General features: G+C 36.3%; 2 protein-coding genes across 4 annotated transcripts in view; both read right to left on the bottom strand.

Moving 5' to 3' along the window:
- The window catches only part of LOC126284419 (serine/threonine-protein phosphatase 6 regulatory ankyrin repeat subunit C-like), a 591,030-nt gene that overhangs the window by 361,542 nt on the left and 208,527 nt on the right, over positions 1-20,961 (bottom strand). The window lies entirely within an intron of this gene.
- Positions 1-20,961, bottom strand: part of LOC126284427 (serine/threonine-protein phosphatase 6 regulatory ankyrin repeat subunit B-like) — a 254,964-nt gene that overhangs the window by 27,617 nt on the left and 206,386 nt on the right. For all 3 annotated transcript variants that reach the window (XM_049983349.1, XM_049983357.1, XM_049983365.1), the window contains one exon: positions 4,780-5,199. In XM_049983349.1, the coding sequence (XP_049839306.1) occupies positions 4,780-5,199 (420 nt within the window). The remainder of the gene's footprint in view (positions 1-4,779; positions 5,200-20,961) is intronic.

Below are 20,961 nucleotides of genomic sequence, written 5' to 3'. Positions count from 1 at the left end.
TGGCTCATGGCTTCAGTAACACCTAAAGGTCAGAAAGCAGTCTCTAGTGCTGAATGGGTCATGCAGGGAACTTGCCTGCATCTGTGGCTGTATCCTATACTACTGAAGCCTCCTACTTTGCCTACTTGCATTGATTAATGTTGTATGCTATTATATTCTGGTGTGACAAACCTCTTGAAAAAGAGGAATATAGGGTTTCTTACTTTTAGAAAAATTGTTTCATAAAATATTTGACAGTTTTTTAATTTTTAATTTTCAAGTTTTATTCAGAAAGCTGTTCTCAGAATGTCCTGAATTTAGCACTGGCTTTGAAGGAAGCCATTTTTACAATTAAACATTACACCAAAGTATCTTTCTATGTGTGGAATAGCTAAGCCTAGTAGAGACGGATTTTTTTGACATGTTTACATTAGTGAAATATTTCAATTTTATAGCTAACAGCAGCTGTCAGTAAAATATTTCAATTTTCCCTCAACTCATTAGTTAAGTTATTCTTAATTACCCTGATTTCTTTCAAGCAGGTTTTTCTCCCTTCCAAAACCACACCACATGCAGTCTATTGGGATATCCATTTGTCTATTTCTCACCATTAATTTTGCTATGAAAATTCAGACAAAAATCCACTGTGTAGCTTTTATGGTGTCATGCTTTTATTACATAAAAAATTTAAACAAAAAGCATTTTTATATGCTCTAGTTCTGAAGTGAGACTTTCTCTATGTGCTACAGTATAGGTCTTTTGGAACAATGTTTTGTTCACCCCTAATTAGATGCAGCTGGTTTGTAGCAGCAAACCGTACACAAGTGCAAGTTGGCATGTGTCATCATGTTCTGTGGCCCAAGAACTTTTATATGCTCTTTCTTCAGTATAAGCATAGTACGAAGGTATCACTGATGTAACAGAAGAAACAAGTCAGTTCCCAGTAAGATGAGAATAATTTTCTCCTTGTACATATTTCAATGAACAGTCAAAGCAGAATATCAATGTCCTGTTAATGATTAGAGATTAGATTAGATTAGATTAATACTTGTTCCATAGATCATGAATACGACACTTCGTAATGATGTGGAACGTGTCAGGTTAATAAAAGATGTGAAGAAAGACTTGTTAGAGGTTAATTAGTTAGTTCCATGTTCAATATCTCATTTTTCATGATAAATCATAATGATGTGGAACAAGTTATTTTACATTCACATTGCACATTAATTTGTAAATAAGGCTATGTGCTAAACATTTGTAATAAAAAAGAGACATACAGATGTGAGTTAGTTATTCCTATCCACCATCTTTCACACATTATAATAATATAAATTCCTCTGTGGAATAGAAGGAGTTGTTATGGAGAAACTTCCTCAATTTGTTTTCAAGTTTCACTTTGCTGTCTGTTAGACATTTTATATCCCCAGATAAGTATTCAAAAATTTTAGCTGCAGCATTGTGCACCCCTTTTCATGCTAAAGATAATATGAACATGGAGCAATGAATGTCATTTTTCCTTCTGGTATTGTAATTCATACACATGTTCCTCCTGAACTGTAATGAATTATTTACTGTGGAGGTCATGAGGGAATAAATATAATGGGAAGCAGCAGTTAGAATACCAAAGGAGGTCTTAAGGGAATAAATATAATGGGAAGCAGCAGTTAGAATATCAAACTCCTAAAATAGGTGTCTACAAGATGATTGTAGAAATTGTGCTGTGCTGTCTGTCTTTGTTGAGTTAATAACAGTAAAGCAGTAATTACTGATGCACTGGACAATGCCATAGAACAAACAACAGAACTACAGAAACAAGGTCAGCAAGACAAACTTCTCACCAATGCATTTCAAGGATACCTTTAAAGCAACTTCGAAGCAATGAAACACGACATTGGAGTTAACAAGAGTGTCACAATTCCTTAGCCTAAAGTAGCTGAGGCAGTATACAAAATCCAAAGATTTACAAATATAATTTGGCCGTGAGCATTGTAAATGCTAAGCATGTCCTTCAGTAACTTAGTAAGTATATTGGGACTCCAATGTTTTGGCCAATGGTGTGTAATGGTACCATCTCTTCATAAAACGTAGGAAGCCCCTTAAGTCTCAGTGGAACAGGTGCTCATGGTTATGGCTTCTTCATCACTTTGTCTCATGCACCTGAGTTCTTGGGAAGCATTATAGTCTTCCATTCCATTGCTTTTCAGTTTCTTCCTACATAATTGGTGATTAAACAATCCACAGCAATATTTTGGTGTGCAACAGGCAACAAGCTGCATTTGAGAAAATATATTACACTTAGCTTTTGTTCCAACATTAGTTAGCTGCAATTAGAATTGTCTGTTCAAGTGACATTTATGTACACTTGATCTAAAATTATTATAAAAGTTGTAGATAAATTATAAGAATTTTTCTCTTTTCTTGATTTAGTAAAAGAAAAAAGAATGAAGGAAAGGGAAGGAAACTAAAAGACTTATCAGAAAGCAAGGATGTGTGATGAGCTTTCACACATAATGTTTTCAAATCATTAATGATATTATTAGTAGAGTTCATTGTTATTGATACTGATTTAATACACTACAACACTTTTTGTGTGGTTTGTTGAGTTAATAAGAGCAAAAAAATGATTACTGACTTCCTGGACAGTGCCAAAGAATAAATCACAGAACTACAGAAACAATCTGTCAGAATATGAGAAATATCAATGGTGCCCCCCCCCCCCCCCCCCCCAGCAAAAAATCTTAATTTTATTTACTTAATTGTTTATTTAATTTTTGTTCCCTTCAATCCACATAGCAAGTGAATCATGAGGATATGGAATGTGTCAAATTGTCCATAGTTTAGATACAACTTAATAAATAAAATGTAAATAAAATGTCAAGTTGAGAACATATACATAATTGGCAAAATGTTGTGAAAAGCTGTGTTACACTGAGGAAGCATCAGTAATATATGCAGGAAGCAAAGTTAAGCGAAGTATTACAATCAATCAATAAATACATGAATACCAAAAATCAAATTTCTGAATGTCTACAATAGTACTCAAAATAAGTATTTGTAAAATAATTATAATTTTAGTGGTGTCATTAATTTTCTCTCAAAAATTTGTCAATTGAATAAAAAGAGTTCTTCATAAGATACTTTCATAGACTTTATTTGAATTTTGGCAGTTGCTTATGGTGGGATTTGATGTGCTGTGGAGGTGAATAAAACAGTTTAATGCTGGAGAAATAAACCTTTTTAAATGAGGTTTAGACTTTTCAGTTCAGTGTGCAGACTATTTTTGGTTGTTGTATTGTAGTCATGTCTTCATACAGAGAAACGTTATTACACACGAACGTCAGCAAGGAAAAAATATACTGGGAGGAGGTAGCAAATATACCCATCTTTTGAAACAACCACCTGCAAGAGTGTGAAACGTTTTTTTTCCAGAAGTAGGAAACAAAATAGATTAGAGAAACATTTGACACACCTTTGAATGATGCTCAAAATCATCTACAGCAAATGAGGTGCTGACTATAAATGCACATTCTCTTCTCTGATGGCAACAGCAGTTGTAAGGGACACATTACTTCTTGCGTCACATGTATTGTTTTTCCTGATATTTGAAGGATTCTCTATTGAAACATTTTTGAGAGTGTTGGAACTTTTTCACACTTTCACGAACAGCTGATAGAAACGTGCAAAGAACACACAACAGCAATCTTCACTGTCTACATAACCGACAAGACAAATATCGTCTTGTACCTGCACACAGACTGCTGCCATGATCCAATGCAGCGGAATGGGGTGATCAAAACATCTTTATGTAAGACTCATACTGTCTCACATATGAAGAGTCTCACCAAAGAACTAAAACATATAAAGATGATTTTCCTAAGGACTGCTATATAGTGGCTTATTTGGTTAGCCATTAAACATATAACAACAACATAACTGGCAGAAATCCTGATTATAGAAATGTGGTTGTTTGCTGAAACATTGTGCCCACTGAACATCAAAATCTGGCTGTACACCCATGAATTACTTTGTAACCTTCAGGTAGATTACAGCTGCGTGTCAAACTGGGACACATATTGGGAATCTTGAATTTTACAGGCAACTCCCGTAATGATTGTGCTATAGGGGCATTGCACTAAACCCACTTTCATGGCTTCAATTCTGCCATCACCTCTCCTCTACTTTGCAAATTTCACAGAAGGTCCCCTGTGTAACTGGCAGTCCTGTAAGAAAGAATACTGTGGAGAAATGTTCCAGTCACAATCTATGGAAAAGTTTCCAGAATGAATCTTTCACCCAGCAGTGAACTGTATGAATTTTGAAACTTCCTGGTAGATTAAAACTGTCTGCTGGACTGGGATGCAAAATGGGAACCTTCCCTTTTGTGGGAAATGCACCTATCAACTGAAGTATTGAGGCATGACTCATGACCCACATGCACAGCTTAAATTCTACCAGTTCCTGACTTCTCCTTCCTAAACTTAACAGAAGCTCTCTTGTATACGTGCATATTTGATAGAAATAGCACTTTGGGAAGAAAAGATATCACAGAAAAAGACTTACCCACAGCCTACAGGGTTGTTTCCAGATGAATATTTCAATCACTTTGTGTTCCGTGAGTGTTAATCCGAAAAGGTTAGCAGGACAGTTTCAGTAAAGCTTAGGAAATAGGAGAAGAATGTTACTGAGAATAATTTTCTGTTCTAGCATTAAGTTTCTTTTAATAAATTCTATTGTACATCAGCACAGAGAATTTGGAAAATACTAAAACAATGAGATGAGGTGGATAAGCCCTGATCATACCTCCACATTGCCAACACTGGATGCAATGTGTAAAGGTGTATTCCCTTTGTTGTCCTTAGCAGTGGGATTTGCTCCTGCTCCCAGCAAGATCTCTACTTCACGCTGTGCAGAGCCCCAGTGTGAACTGTGCTGCAAAAGTGTTGCAAGTGCTGTCTGTCCTTCCATATTTCTCTCATCTACAGATACCAGTTTCCGCATCACGATGTGCTCTATACACTTAAGTCTATTTTGGCCACATCTGGTTGCAAAGTGTAGAATAGTGTTCCCATGGTGGTCACAGCCCCATGTTGAAGGCCAAATATCTATAAGATTGTCGATGCCCGTAGTGCTCCCAGCTAGAGATGCTCGATGTGTGAGTCTCTGACCATCTTTATCACTTGCTGTTAAATCAGCTCCAGCAGCAACCAGTAATTCAGTAACCTGCAACAAATGCAATATTTCAGCATTATTGTATTTTCAGTTTTATTTAATGAAGAGTTTTTCTGATAATGACATTATGAGGACCATTCAATAATTAAACAGACAAATAGCTGCACAGCACAAATAGTTTATTAAATGAAATGTTTTTTGTCTATTTTCCCACATAAGTCCTATCAACTTCTATGACCTGTTCCATGTTCTTACAACTCTTCTTATCCCCTCTGCAAATAATTATTTACCTCTATCTCACATCCTGTTTCATACTAGTTTCTTTATGTCTTTGTTGCTGTTGAACTTGATGCCACACAAAGTTTCTTTCATTGGATCAGACAGATAAAAATTAAAAGAAGCAAGATCAGGATTATAAGGAGGATGAAGTAGGACATTTAACCCACTTTTTCAATAGCTCATTGTGACATATGAGGTTGAGTACTGTCACAAAGAAGTAGTACACCTTACCTCTACTATCCCAGACATCACGTTCTCAGTTCAGGCTTGACTTAATTAACAGTTGAAGTGTATAGTCTGTTTATAGTGCATTGTTCCTCCAATAATCACAGAAATCAGCTGATAGTTGTGTTCTGAATTCCTTAACAATACACAATTCAGGATGTTTCCACAGCAAGCTTTGATGGTTGGGATCCAGTTCTAGATTATTTTTCCAGGTTTCACATTAGGTTAAAATTCTGTCCAAAAATGCAACATTGTCACTACTGGAATGGTTAGGTTAGAACATAGGTATGTTTGAACATTTTATTACGGTTGTTCCAATGTGATACATGTACCATTGTGAACTTATCATTTCTGAGAACGCATGCTGTTACAGCGTGATTACCTGTAAATACCACATTAATGCAATAAATGCTCAAAATGATGTCCATCAACCTCAATGCATTTGGCAATACATGTAACGACATTCCTCTCAACAGCGATTAGTGTGCCTTCCGTAATGTTTGCACATGCATTGACAGCCACTGATGCATGTTGTCAGGTGATGTCGGTGGGTCACGATAGCAAATATCATTAAACTTTTCCCACAGAAAGAAATCCAGGGCCATCAGATCCAGTGAATGTGCAGGCCATGTTATGGTGCTTCAACGACCAATCCACCTGTCATGAAATATGCTATTCAATACCGCTTCAACCACACATGAGCTATGTGCCGGAGATCCATCATGTTGGAAGTACATCGCCATTCTGTTATGCAGTGACACATCTTGTAGTAACATCGGTAGAACATTACAAAATACGAATACATTGTACCATTTAGATTGCCATCGATAAAATGGAGGCCAATTATCCTTTTTCCCATAATGCCGCACCATACATTAACCTGCCAAGGTCGCTGATGTTCCACTTGTCGCAGCCATCACAGATTTTCTGTTGCCCAATAATGCATATAATACCAGTATACATTACCACTGTTTGTGAATGCCGCTTCATCGCTAAATAGAACACTTGCAAAAAATCTGTCATCATTCCATAATTTGTCTTGCACCCAGTGGCAGAACTGTATATGACATCCAAAGTCATTGCCATGCAATTCCTAGTGCATAGAAATATGGTACGGGTGCAATTGATGTTGATGTAACATTCTCGACAGCAGCTAAAACACCTACTTGTGCATCATCATTTGTTGCAGGTCATGGTTGACATTTCATATGTGGCTGCACACTTCCTGTTTCCTTAAATAACGTAACTATCCGGTGAATGGTCCAGGCACTTGGATGATGTTGTCCAGGATACTGAGCAGCATACATAGCACATGCCTGTTGGGCATTTTGATCACAATAGCCATACATAAAAACGATATTGACCTTTTCCACAATTGGTAAACGATCCATTTTAACACGGGTAATGTATCACGAAGCAAATACCGTCCTCACTGGCACAATGTTACATGATACCAAGTACTTATACGTTTGTGACTATTACAGTGCCACCTATCACAAAGCGAAAAAAGTGGTCCAACTAAAATATTCCTCTTTCTTTACGTACTACATGAATATGTAATAAAAAATGGGGGTTCCTATTTAAAAATACCCAGTTGATATCCTTTTGGCCTATGACAGTGCCATCTAGTGGGCCAACCACAATGCCATCTGGTTTCCCCCTTCAAGCTAGACAAGTTTTGTTCTTTGTAGTTTTTTTGCTTGATGCTTATTTCATGAGATATTTGCCCCGCTCACTATCAGTGGACCACCCTGTATATATTATATTATGTTAGTGATAAGTAATGGTGTCATGAGAGGATTGAACAAAGTAAATTGGTACCATGGTTAAAGAATTTGTGTTAAACAAAGAGGTAAGGTAAAAGAAAGTGAAAGTAGAGAACTGTGAAATGCAACTCTGCACCTGTTGGCTACACCATTTACAGCAGTCAATACTGCACTTCCACCCCCTATTTTTTCAGCCAGTATCACAACACAGTACATCAAAATACAGAGGACCATTAATGAAGAAATAAAGTAGGCAAATTGTAACATCCCCCCCCCCCCCCCCCCCCCCCCAGCATTACTATAATATTCGATACCCGGAATTAGTAGCCGGGTATCAGTACTTTCTGTTACACAAGGAATAAAAATCATGCCACTATGGCACCATTTTCTGTTATGTAATTGTACTATATAATACTGTGAATGATATGCTGTCGGGCGTGACTGACACTTGGATGGGTCACCATCCGGGCCGCCATGAGCTGTTGCCATTTTTCGGGGTGCACTCAGCCTCGTGATGCAAACTGAGGAGATACTTGATCGAATAGTAGCATATCCGGTCAAAGAAAACCATCATAACGACCGGGAGAGCTGTGTGCTGACCACATGCCCCTCCTATCCGCATCCTCAGCTGAGGATGACACGGCGGTCGGATGGTCGCGATGGGTCACTTGTGGCCTGAAGATGGAGTGCATGAATAATTAAATAATATGTAAATATGTAACATAATAATCACTATGTACCATCAACATTGACTCAGACCTATAATAATAAGTATGAAATTTATTTGATTAGAAGTAGTTATAAATGTTGTCATCAACAAATAAACATCCACATATTGTATGACCAGGAGTTTTAATTAGAAGGAATCACCAGCTACCTGACTCAGGCAAATTACAAGATAAGTACAACAAAAATACTTTGTTACGCTTTGCTCTTACTTATGTCCACTCCAGGTGCAAATATATAAGTAATTGTATTAACCCACTGGTAAATAAATCATATGCATTCATAAAGTAAGAGAGATATCATAATTTGGAATTTGGCTGAGGAGCTGCGATATGTGTTGCATCTGTGTGGAATTTCTTGTAATGTGTGAATTTTCCAGTTAGTGGAGGAATGGATGGGGAACTGAGGTGTGACAGGACTGTGGACTCGAAATTGGACCTTAAAACTGTGCAGTCTACAGGACCAACTATCAGATGAGTACAAGTTTAATTTATTTATACCATTAATTTTGTAGTGAATTTTGCATGTGAAGAAATGAAATAGGAGATCAGGAGAACACTGTTAAAAAAGACCTCATAATTGACAGCAATTCTGGGGTTTGCCAAACAAGTTCAGAAACTGACGCGAGTTTTAGTGGGGAAATGTCGAGTCAAAATATCGTAACTAGTACTGCTGCAGCACAAGAATACTTGAGCGTAATTAATGTGCTTTTGCAAATTAAACAGCAAATAGGTGAAGTGAAAACCGATTTAAGTAAACAAGGGCAGCAACTGAATCAGCACGGACAGCAACTGAGTGAAATGAAACAGGAAATGTTGACATTAAAACAAACTTTTGAGACAGGGATGGATGAACTCCATACTCGTGTGGGGGTAGCTGAACAAAAGGTTGAAAATCTAGAAACTTATGTAACAGATGAAATGTCCAAAACTAATAATATGTTTCATGATTTAGAACAGTATGTTAAAGAAGAAAATTCAAAACTTATAGTAGAAATTGCTGAGACTGGATGTTTATTAGAAGTAAAGTTAGAGTCACACAAACAGGAAAACTGTACTGATATCTATAACCTGAACAACATAGTCGAGACACATGTTGAATCATTTAAAACTAATGTTGTAGATTTAAGTAAGAAAGTTACTGGATTGCAGGAAAGCTATGCCCAAAGAAATTTTGTTAGTAATTTCAATTGTATGTGATGAGGTATTCCTTTAAAATGCTTTCCAGGGGATGGAAAATTGCACCCTACAGACTTCTTACAATACTGTAGGGAGAGCTTTACTTTTGATATAACAGATGCTGTAAACATCAGATTCATTAAGCCATTTTTAGATGGAGAAGCAATTTCATGGGCCAATCAAAATTCCAATTCCAATATGTCTTTTGATGAATTTGAAGGAAAATTTTTGAATAAGTTTTGGTCATAGTTTGAACAGTCTAGAATTAAAAGTGTATTTCTGAATGGACCAATGTATAGAGAGAGTGACGGTTGCATGAGACAATTTTGTGAAAAGCAATTAAGAAAATTAGTTCATTTAGACAAACCCTTTGATGAATTAACTCAAATGGACATTTTAAATAGGAGGCTTCCTAAAAGAATACAGTGGGGATTAATTTATGGACCTAATGATTCAATAGATCAGTTTCTGAAATAGGTAGACAAATTGGATAGAGCTTTTGACAGAAACGAAAGACAAGATATTTGTAATTATGGCAATTTTTCATCAGAAGCTTGGAATACAAACAGAAATCAAGCTAAGAGAGGTAATGGGTACCCAAATAATAACCATGAACAACAAGGAAGGGATGGTAAGAGAAATGGTAATTGGAATGGGAACAGAGGAAATAATGAGAGGGGAAGACCTTGGGAGAATGGTAACAGGCAACAGGATAACCAGATCTCTAAACATGACCATTTAAACTGAAGGATGTCTCATTGGGAGCCTGTCAGTTTGGGACAAGAAACAAATACTGGAATCAGGCTAATTATAACCAATCTATACAGTATGAAAATAAATGGAAAAGACAAAGTTATAAGCGAGATTTGAAGGAAAGTAACAATGGTAGTAATGGGAGAACACACCAGATTAATAAACTTCAGTTTGATAATAAGTTTTGGAAAGCCGTGAACAGTAATAGTAATATTAGGGAGAATAGTTACTGCAAGAATGTTGAAGAAGTGCATTTTGATGAGGAAACGATTTTGAACTTCTATAATCAGAGTAAGATATAAAACAGCAGGGATGATGTAAGCAGTGAAAAGTTTGATGAGTTTGGAATAGGGAAATTAATGGAGGAAGAGTTGTTCACTGAGACCACTTAACTGATATTACTTGCGTTGAGGTTGTGGCAAATCTGATAATCATGGGGAAGATGTTGAAGAAGTAGTATTTAATGGAAGTGATAGTGTCTGTGGTTATGTAGATGATGATAATGATGATGTCAGTAGTTGTACTTTTAGTAATGATGATGAAGAAGAAGTGAGTAATGTTGGTTGTTTTAATAATAGTGCATGTAATGATGACAAATGGGAAAAAGAGTTAGATGGTTTTGTGTATGTGGAAGTTAAGGAGGATCTAATTAATAGTGAAGTAGAAGAAAGTAGTGGTGTGAGTGAAAGATATGAGAGTCAGATTTTACCAATGAAAACCAACAAGGTATCATTAGCTGAGGGTAATGTGAATGATTATTCTGTAGTAGATAAGATGCTATAATCATTATGGAATATACATGAAGGCTATAGTGATCATGATAAAGTAAAGAAAGTAATTAGTATTATTTGTGAAGAGCTATACTCTGATTGGAAAGGTAGGAATAATTATCGGTCTTGCAGTAATGAAAATTTTGAAGAAAGCAGACAGGATATAAATAATCGTCATGTAAGTAAGCAAACTTCTGGTGTGATTCTAAACAATGTACAAACAGGAAAGGAATGCTATCCAGATGACATAGGATTTAAAGAAATTGAAAAGGATTTGTTACATGAGAAAGAAGAAGGTAAAGAGGAGAAAGTAGTAAGCTGTCCTTACATTAATATTAAAATTGCAAACTGGGAAGGAGTATGTTTACTAGATACAGGTAGTCCTATATATGTGATATCAGGAAAGTTTAGAAATCAAATAAAAAGCAATGTTGGATCTGAAGAGTTGCCTGTAGTAAAGATTAAAATCAAAGGTGCTACTGGTAGACACAGTAAAATTGTGAGTAAACAGGCCTTGATAACTTTCACTGTCTGTGATGTACAGTATGACCAGGGTTGTCTAGTAGTGCCAGATCTCAATGAGAGTATCTTGTTAGGAATGGACTGGACACAACATGTAAATGCAGACTTTGATTGATTGGGAAAAAAAGGCTAAGACTCACTAATCCTAAAACCAGTACAGAGCATGAGACAGAATTAGTAGTACAGAACTGTGTAGAGTCAAATTTTCAAATTAGGAGAGTAATTTGTGCACATGAAGGAAGAGATGCTAATGAGGAAAGGAATGAGGGAGAGTGTGATAAAAAACAATATACATAGCTAGTATCCACCAAACTTAAGGAAACGGGAAATCTGAATCCAGAGCAGGAAAATCAATTAGGCAATTTATTGTGGAAATATCAGGATGTATTCAGAGATAGACCTGGTCAAGTAAAAAATTATGAATGCCAACTTAAAACTTAAACCTCACAAACCATTCTTTATTAAACTTTATGGAATACCAATATCGAAAAGGCAAGCCGTGGAAAAGGAGTTACAGAAAATGGAAAAATGGGAAATAATTGAGAGAAGTAGTAGTGAGTATAATAATCCGTTAGTTGCAATTTCCAAATGTAATGGTGGGGTGAGGCTTGTCTTAGATTCCAGGCACCTCAATAAGTATCTTGAGAGGGAAACTGATCATCCAGAAAATATAGATGACTTGTTACATAAGTTTGAGCACATAAAGTACATGTCAAGTCTTGATTTAACAGCTTTTCACCAGATTCCGTTAGAACATCCATCCAGGAAATATACTGCATTTTTATATGGGGGAAGATGCTATCATTACAGTGTTTTACCCTTTGGCCTTAATGTGTCAGTTGCTGAGTTTATTCGTGCCCTTGATTTTGTACTTGCTAAAGAACTATTGAATAAGTTGATTGTTCATGTGGATGACATACTTGTCACTGGAAGGACATGGGAGGAACATATTACTACTTTGAATTAAGTGTGCGATAGATTGAGACAGGAAGGTATGTCATTAAAATTAGAGAAATGTACATTTGGAGTTAAAAAAATGAAATTTCTAGGACACATTATCTCTGAGGAAGGAATTTTGCCTGATGAAGATAATCTTGATGCCATTGCAAAATTTCCTGTGCCCAAAACCAAGAAACAACTAAAATAAATTCTTTGGGATGTGCTGATATTATAGAAAGTTCATCAGTACACAAGCATTTAATGCACCAGCTTTGAACAATCTATTAAAAAAGAATACTGTATGGATGTGGAACAATGACTGTCAGAATGCCTTTGATAACATTAAAAAACAACTATGTAACGGTAAAATTTTATACAGACCAGATCTTTCAAAACCATTTTGTTTAATGCCTGACAACACTAACTATGGGCTTGGGGCACATCTGTTTCAGGAGAAATGTGTTGATGGAGTAAAAGAACACAGGTCAATTGTATTTGCAAGTATAACACAGAAGAAGCATGAAAAATCATATACTGTCACTGAAAAAGAATTACTAGCACTTTATTGGGCATTTACAAAATTCAAAAATTACCTGTTAGACCACCAAGCAATAGTTTATGCAGATCACAAGGCTTTGATTTACATTCAGAAGTGTACTTTACATCAAAGTAGACTGACCAGGTGGGCACTCTTTCTTCAACAGTTCAATTATATAAGAAAACATATCAAAGGTGAAGAAAATTTGATTGTTGATGTACCAAATTATGTATCTTAAAGGGGTTAAGGAAGAGAATGAAATTAGGAAAATTTGCAATGACATCCATCATTATCAAATTCGTGATTCCAACTGGAAATTAGTTAAAAGCTATCCAGGGACAAAAGGGTATGAAAAGGTTGATAAGTGTTATAAAGTTTACAAGGGAATACTTTTCAGGAGAACAAGTGCTGACAGTGATGTTTGGAAATTTTGTTGGCCTGGGCAATATATTGAGGTGTTAATTAAATATGTGCATGAAAGTTTTGGTCATTGTGGGGAACAAAAATGCATTCAAAAGGTTCAAGAGAATGTATATTTTTATAGTATTACCCGGAAAGTTAGGAAACAGTTGTCAACTTGTGATTGGTGTCAAAGGGTGAAGGTTAGCAATCAGACATGCAGGGGATATGTTATCAAACTTTACTCTCTAAAGAAAGCATCCAGCAAAAATATTGTTTGAAAATTAGAAAAGATTATTTTGCAAAAGTAGGAAAACCCAAAAGAATATTACCTGATAATGGTGCTCAGTTCACATCAAAATATTGGAAATCTTTTGTTGCAGATGAAAACATAAATCATATTTTAATGTCAGCCTACCATCTGCCAAGCAATCTAGCTGAATGCTACATGCGAGAAATAGGGAGATTATTCAGGAAATATTGTAACAAAAACCATGTAAGTTGGATTGATTATGTAAGTTGTTTTGAGGATGTGTTAAATAGTCTACAGCACTCTTCAACTGGGTTTAGTCCATATGAGATCTTATACCATAGGAAACCTCCAAACCTTACAAATGAGTTAATAGAATTTCAGCTTGTTAAGCTATGAGTGCACAAGATAGAGAGGAGATATTTAAGAAGGTAATGGAAGAACAAGGGAAATTGAGAAAAAACAGACATGATAAAAGACTTAAACCAACCAACTTTAAAACTGATGCCTTGGTACTCGTTAAGACACAATAGAAGTCCAAAGCCATCAGCAGTGAAGTATGGAAATTCTCTGATATATATGTTGGCCCATTCAGAATACAATCTACAACCCATCCCAATGCATAAAGATTGGTATATCTGAGATCTGGAAAGTTGTTTGGTCTATGAAATATTACAGAATTGAAATCTTATGTATGGATGATGCCAAGAAAAAATAATTTCATAATGTAAAAAACTGTCAGGAGAACACAAAAGTTTTCAGTGTCAAGTGCATGGCAAGCACAAGGTCTCCTAGCTATGTAGCATTATACTTCCTTTTCGCTTTCAGATGCTACACCTTATGCTCATCTATAAATCTATTTAGAAAAGTTATATCTCACTATCATGCTATCCATTCTATGTAGAATAAGTTTGTACATAGTAGAATAACATATTGAAAATTTGATGCTTGTCGATTGAAAATGCGTATATTTCTATTCTCCTGTAACATTTGTGAACCATGTAAATAATTTTAGACTCAGAATTAAAAATATATATAGTGTTAGGTGTATATACTTCAAGTTTAATGTTATTTGTTTGATAAACAGTGTATGAATTATTCCTATACTATTAATAGTACCTAACGCCTTCCACACAAGTACTTCCTGAAAAGAGTTTATTCAATTCCCTGCCTGTAACACTGAACCTGACATCGTCAACCACAACAAGAAAAACTAATATTGTGGACTAATGTCAGACTCTGCTATTGCAGCTAACAAACCAGTTATGACAGAGAAATGGCAGCCATGCAATGGACAGTACCATCGATTATTGTTCGCAAGATGCTGGCTGTGATCTACCCTACCAATCCGAAGGATGCGACAAAGAAGAACTGCCAAAATAAACTTAAGGAAATAAATAACAACCTTCCCCCCCCCCCCCCCCCCCCACTCATCCATGACTTGCATGTATGCGCGGCTGGGGGGGGGGGGGGTCATGTAGGATACCCAAACCCCCCAGCATTACTATAATATTTGATACCCGGATTTAGTAGCCGGGTATTGGTACTTTCTGTTACACAAAGAATAAAAATCATGCCAGTATGGTACCTTTTCCGGTTATGTAATTGTACTATATAATAGGATGAATGATATTTAAACAAAATTTACAACTAATTAAATAATATGTAAATATGTAACATAATACTCATGATGTAAATAAAATAGAAAGAAACTTCCACATGGGAAAAATATATTAAAAACAAAGATTCCAAGACTTACCAAGCGGGAAAGCGCCGGCAGACAGGCACATGAACAAAACACACAAACACACACACAGAATTACGAGCTTTCGCATATTTAAATATGTCTGCTTGTGTCTGTGTATGTGCGGATGGATATGTGTGTGTGTGTGTGTGTGTGTGCGAGTGTACACCTGTCCTTTTTTTCCCCTAAGGGAAGTCTTTCCGCTCCCGGGATTGGAATGACTCCTTACCCTCTGCCTTAAAACCCACATCCTTTCATTTTTCCCTCTCCTTCCCTCTTTCCTGACGAAGCAACTGCCAGTTGCGAAAGCTCGTAATTCTGTGTGTGTGTTTGTGTGTTTTGTTCATGTGCCTGTCTGCCGGCGCTTTCCCGCTTGGTAAGTCTTGGAATCTTTGTTTTTAATATAACATAATACTCACTTTGAACCATCAACATTTACTCAGAACTATAATAATAAGAATGAAATTCATTTTATTAGGAGTAGTTATAAATGTTATCATCAACAAATAAACCTCCATAAATTGTATGACCTGGAGTTTTAGGTAGAAGGAATCACCAGCTACCTGATTCAGGAAAATTACAAGATAAGTACAACAAAAATGCTTTGTTATGCATTGCTCTTACTTATGTCCACTCCAGGTGCAAATATGTAAGTAGTTATATTAATGCACTGGTAAATAAATCATATGCATTCATAAAGTAAGGGAGACGCTATAAGTGGACAACCAGGAATGAAGTCCTCATATTAAAAAGGGTGTAAGACAAGGATGTTGCCTTTCACCCCTACTGTTCAATCTGTACATAAAGGAAGAAATTATGGAAATAAAAGAAAGTTCAGGAATGGAATTAAAATTCAAGGTGAAAGGATATCAGTGATACGATTCACTGATGGAATTGCTTTCCTGAATGAAATGAAGAAAAATTACATGATCTTCTGAATGGAATGAACAGTCTAATGAATACAGAGTATGGGTTGAGAATAAATCAAAGAAAGACAAAGGTTAGGAGAAGTAGTGAAAATGAGAACAGTGAGAAGCTTAACATCATGATTGATGGTAATGAAGTAGATAATAAATAATAATGTCATGTGACTAGGGCTTCCCATTGGGGAGACCGTTCGCCGGGTGCAAGTCTTTCGATTTGACGCCACTTCGGCGACTTGCGTGTCGATGGGGATGAAATGATGATGATTAAGACAACACAACACCCAGTCCCTGAGTGGAGAAAATCTCTGACCCAGCCGGGAATCGAACCCGGGCCCTTAGGATTGACATTCTGTCACGCTGACCACTCAGCTACAGGGTGCGGACTATGAAGTAGATGAAGTTAAGGAATTCTGCTACCTAGGCAGTAAATAAGCAATGACAGACAGAGCATGAAGGACATCAAAAGCAGACTGGCAATGATAAAAAGGGCATTCCTGTCCAGTCTACTAATATCAAATATCAGCCTTAATTTGAGGAAGAAATTTCTGAGAGTGTATGTCTAGAGTACAGCATTGTATGGTAGTAGCATCAAACCAGTCAGAAGACTGATTACAGACACACAAAACCCACAATAAAGAGTCATGTGAAGAGATGTTCAGTGACATCAATAGATAATTCTAAAACTGTAGGCCTACAACTGATTTTAAAATGCAAGCTTTACTACAGTTTAAATCAAACTGTACATAATTTATAATACTAGAAGAGGACTGAGCGAGGTGGCACAATGGTTAGCGCACTGGACTCGCATTCGGGAGGACGACGGTTCAATCCCGCATCCGGCCATCCTGGTTTAGGTTTTCCATGATTTCCCTAAATCACTCCAGGCAAGTGCCGCAATGGTTCCTGAAAAGTTATGGCTGACTTCCTTCCCTGTTCTTTCCTAACCTGATGAGACTGATGACCTCACTGTCCGATCTCTTCCCCCCCAAACAACCCAATCCAAACTAGAAGAGATTGTCATTATTATCTACCAAGGCATCACAAAAAAAGGTACAGACAACAAGTCCAGCTTGTAACAAACTTTTAAAGTACCAACAATATCTAAAGAGAAGCTTCTTTGAAATTTCTTCAAAAGATTTTCTTACTAGAGTTTCCATTATGAAATTAGACATTCAAGGTCACACTCGCTCCCTGCAGACCACAGGGTCTAGATGCTGTGATTCGACCACCTAATAGCTTTGTTGCCACATGTACACTGTCAACAGTGCATTAGATCAGCACAATCTGAATTTTCCATGTGATATAATGTGTTTACCTGTGGGTTCAGTCTTCTGTGCAATGGTGCAATGGCGTGTGTCTTTCCAAATTGACTGTATTCTTCATTAACAGTGTAGTGACATTGGCAGTATCTCTGTATGTGAGCATGTGTTTTGATTCTCCAAACAAGGGATATAAATTAAAACTGAAATTTGATTATTTTGACAAAAATTTACTGCATAGAACTGTACTGTGATACTACAATAGAGAACAGTGTCTGATAGCCAGAAAAACACACAATGATATCAGAGAAAAAATTAGTTATTCTTCCTCAGAGAATTCCATTATTTGTCTTTCCCATTCACTTGGTTTTTGATTCAGATAATGTAATGATAGACAAAAGTTTTTAATTTAATACAGAGACATTGCAGCAGCAAGAATGCAGTTTTATGCTAAATGCACTTACTACATGCTGAGGACAATAGTCTATTAGTATACTTATATAATACTTGTGTTCCGCAAAAGCACAAGCAAAAATATATTTTACTTGAACCTCAGTGGAAATATTGGCTTGAAAGTACCTACAGGTATTTTTGTATAGCATATACCAGTGATCTGGGTGATGGGTGCAGTGATAAAGTGTCTGTGGCCAAGCGTTTCTAGGCACTTCAGTCCAATACCGAGTTGATGCTATGGTCACAGGTTCGAATCCTGCCTTGGGCATGGATGTGTGTGATGTCCTTAGGTTAGTTAGGTTTAAGTAGTTCTAAGTCTAGGCAACTGATGACCTCAGATGTTAAGTCCCATAGCGCTCAGAGCCATTTGAACCATTTTTCATAAAGTGTCAGCAAGAGCTGAAAATAATTTTTGGGAGATAGGGAAGATTAAGTAAAGGCAAACCTACGTTTATAGCATTTGTACGCTTACAGAAAGCTTTTGACAATGTTGACTGGAATACTCTCTTTCAAATACTGAAGGGGACAGGGGTCAAACACATGATTAGATTAGATTAGATTAGATTAGATTAGATTAATACTTGTTCCATAGATCATGAATACGACACTTCGTAATGATGTGGAACGTGTCAGGTTAATAAAAGATGTCTGTACAAGAAATGACATTACACAAAATATTGCATGACACTAATGATTAAGTTTTTTTTTTTTTTTACTTAGTTTATATCTAAAAATTCAGCCAATGAGTAGAAGGGGTTGTCATCTAGAAATTCTTTTAATTTATTTTTAAATGTTAGTTGGCTATCTGTCAGGCTTTTGATGCTATTTGGTAGGTGCCCAAAGACTTTTGTGGCAGCATAATTTACCCCTTTTTGTGCCAAAGTCAGATTTAACCCTGCATAGTGAAGATCATCCTTTCTCCTGGTGTTATAGGTATGCACACTGCTATTACTTTTGAATTGTGTTGGATTATTATCAACAAATTTCATAAGGGAATATATATACTGTGAGGTTACTGTGAGGATCCCTAGATCCTTAAATAGATGTCTGCAGGATGACCGTGGGTGGGCTCCAGCAATTATTCTGATTACACGTTTTTGTGCAATGAATACTTTTCTACTCAACGATGAATTACCCCAGAATATGATGCCATACGAAAGCAGTGAATGAAAGTAGGCATAGTAAGCTAATTTACTGAGATTCTTATCACCAAAATTTGCAATAACCCTAATAGCATACGTAGCTGAACTCAGACGTTTCAGCAGACCATCAATGTGTTGCTTCCAGTTTAACCTCTCATCAATGGACACACCTAAAAATTTTGAAAATTCTACCTTAGCTACAGACTTCTGTTCAAATTCTATATTTATTACTGGAGTTGTGCCATTTACTGTACGGAACTGTATATACTGTGTTTTATCAAAATTTAAAGAGAGTCCGTTTGCTGAGAACCACTTAATAATTTTGTGAAAAACATCATTTACAATTACATCACTTAGTTCTTCGTTTTTGGATGTTATTACTATACTTGTATCATCAGCAAAAAGAACTAACTTTGCATCTTCATCAATGTGGAATGGTAAGTCATTAATGTATATCAAGAACAGTAAAGGACCTAAGACCGAACCCTGTGGGACCCCGTGCTTGATAGCACCCCAGTTTGAGGAATCAGCTGTTGTTTTAACATTACACGAACCACTTATTTCAACTTTCTGCATTCTTCCAGTTAAATATGAATTAAACCATTTGTGCACTGCCCCACTCAAACCATAATGATTTAGCTTATCTAAAAGAATTCCATGATTTACACAATCAAAGGCCTTTGAGAGATCACAAAAAATACCAATGGGTGATGTCCGGTTATTCAGAGCATTTAATATTTGATCAGTGAAAGCATATATTGCATTTTCTGTTGAAAAGCCTTTCTGAAAACCAAACTGACATTTTGTTAGTACTTTATTTTTACAAATATGGGAGGCTACTCTTGAATACATTACTTTCTCAAAAATTTTTGATAGAGCTGTCAGAAGAGAGATTGGGCGATAGTTGTTGACATCTGACGTATCCCCCTTTTTATGCAATGGTTTTACAATGGCATATTTCAGTCTATCAGGGAAAACACCCTGCTCCAAAGAGCTATTACATACGTGGCTGAGAATCCTACTTATCTGTGGGGAACAAGCTTTAAGTACTTTGCTGGAAATGCCATCAATTCCGTAAGAGCTTTTACTTTTCAGTGAGTTTATTATTTTACTGATTTCAGAGGGAGAGGTTGGTGGAATTACAGTTGTTTCAAACTGCGCAGGTATGGCCTCTTCTATTAATAGCCTTGCCTCTTCTAGTGAAGATCTAGATCCTATTTTCTCCACAACATTTAAAAAATGATTATTCAAAATATTTTCAATTTCTGATTGTTTGTTAGTGCACTTGTCATTCAGTTTTATTGCACTAAAGTCTTCCTGTGCTCTTGGTTGCCCTGTTTCCCTTTCAATAATATTCCAAATTGCTTTAATTTTATTATCAGAGTTACTGATCTCAGACATGATACACATGCTTCTGGACTTTTTAATAACTTTTCTTAGTACCGCACAATAGTTTTTATAATATTGAACAATTTCAGGGTCAGTACTCCCTCTTGCTGTTAGATACAGTTCTCTTTTACGGTTGCAAGATATTCTTATTCCTTTAGTTAGCCAAGGTTTTTTATATGTTTTCTTGGAATTATGTTTAACTATTTTCTTGGGAAAACAATTTTCAAATACCCTTAAAAATGTACTGTGAAATAAGCGAAAGGCTATTTACAATTTGCACAGAAACCAGATGGCAGTTATAAGAGTTGACAGGCATGAAAAGGAAGCACTGGTTGGGAAGGGAGTCAGGCAGGGTTGTAGCCTATCCCCGATGTTATTCAGTCTATATATTGAGCAAGCCATAAGGGAAACAAAAGAAAAATTTGGAGTAGGAATTAAAATCCATGGAGAAGAAATGAAAACTTTAAGGTTTCCTGATGGCATTCTAGACTGAAGACTACAACAACAGCAACAACAACAGGGAATACTATCAGTCCTATTAAGGCGAGCCATCAG

Source organism: Schistocerca gregaria, chromosome 1 (assembly GCF_023897955.1).
Source record: "Schistocerca gregaria isolate iqSchGreg1 chromosome 1, iqSchGreg1.2, whole genome shotgun sequence".
NCBI lineage: Eukaryota > Metazoa > Arthropoda > Insecta > Orthoptera > Acrididae > Schistocerca > Schistocerca gregaria.
Note: the sequence above shows the minus strand (reverse complement) of the source record. Positions and strands in the feature narration are given on the sequence as shown.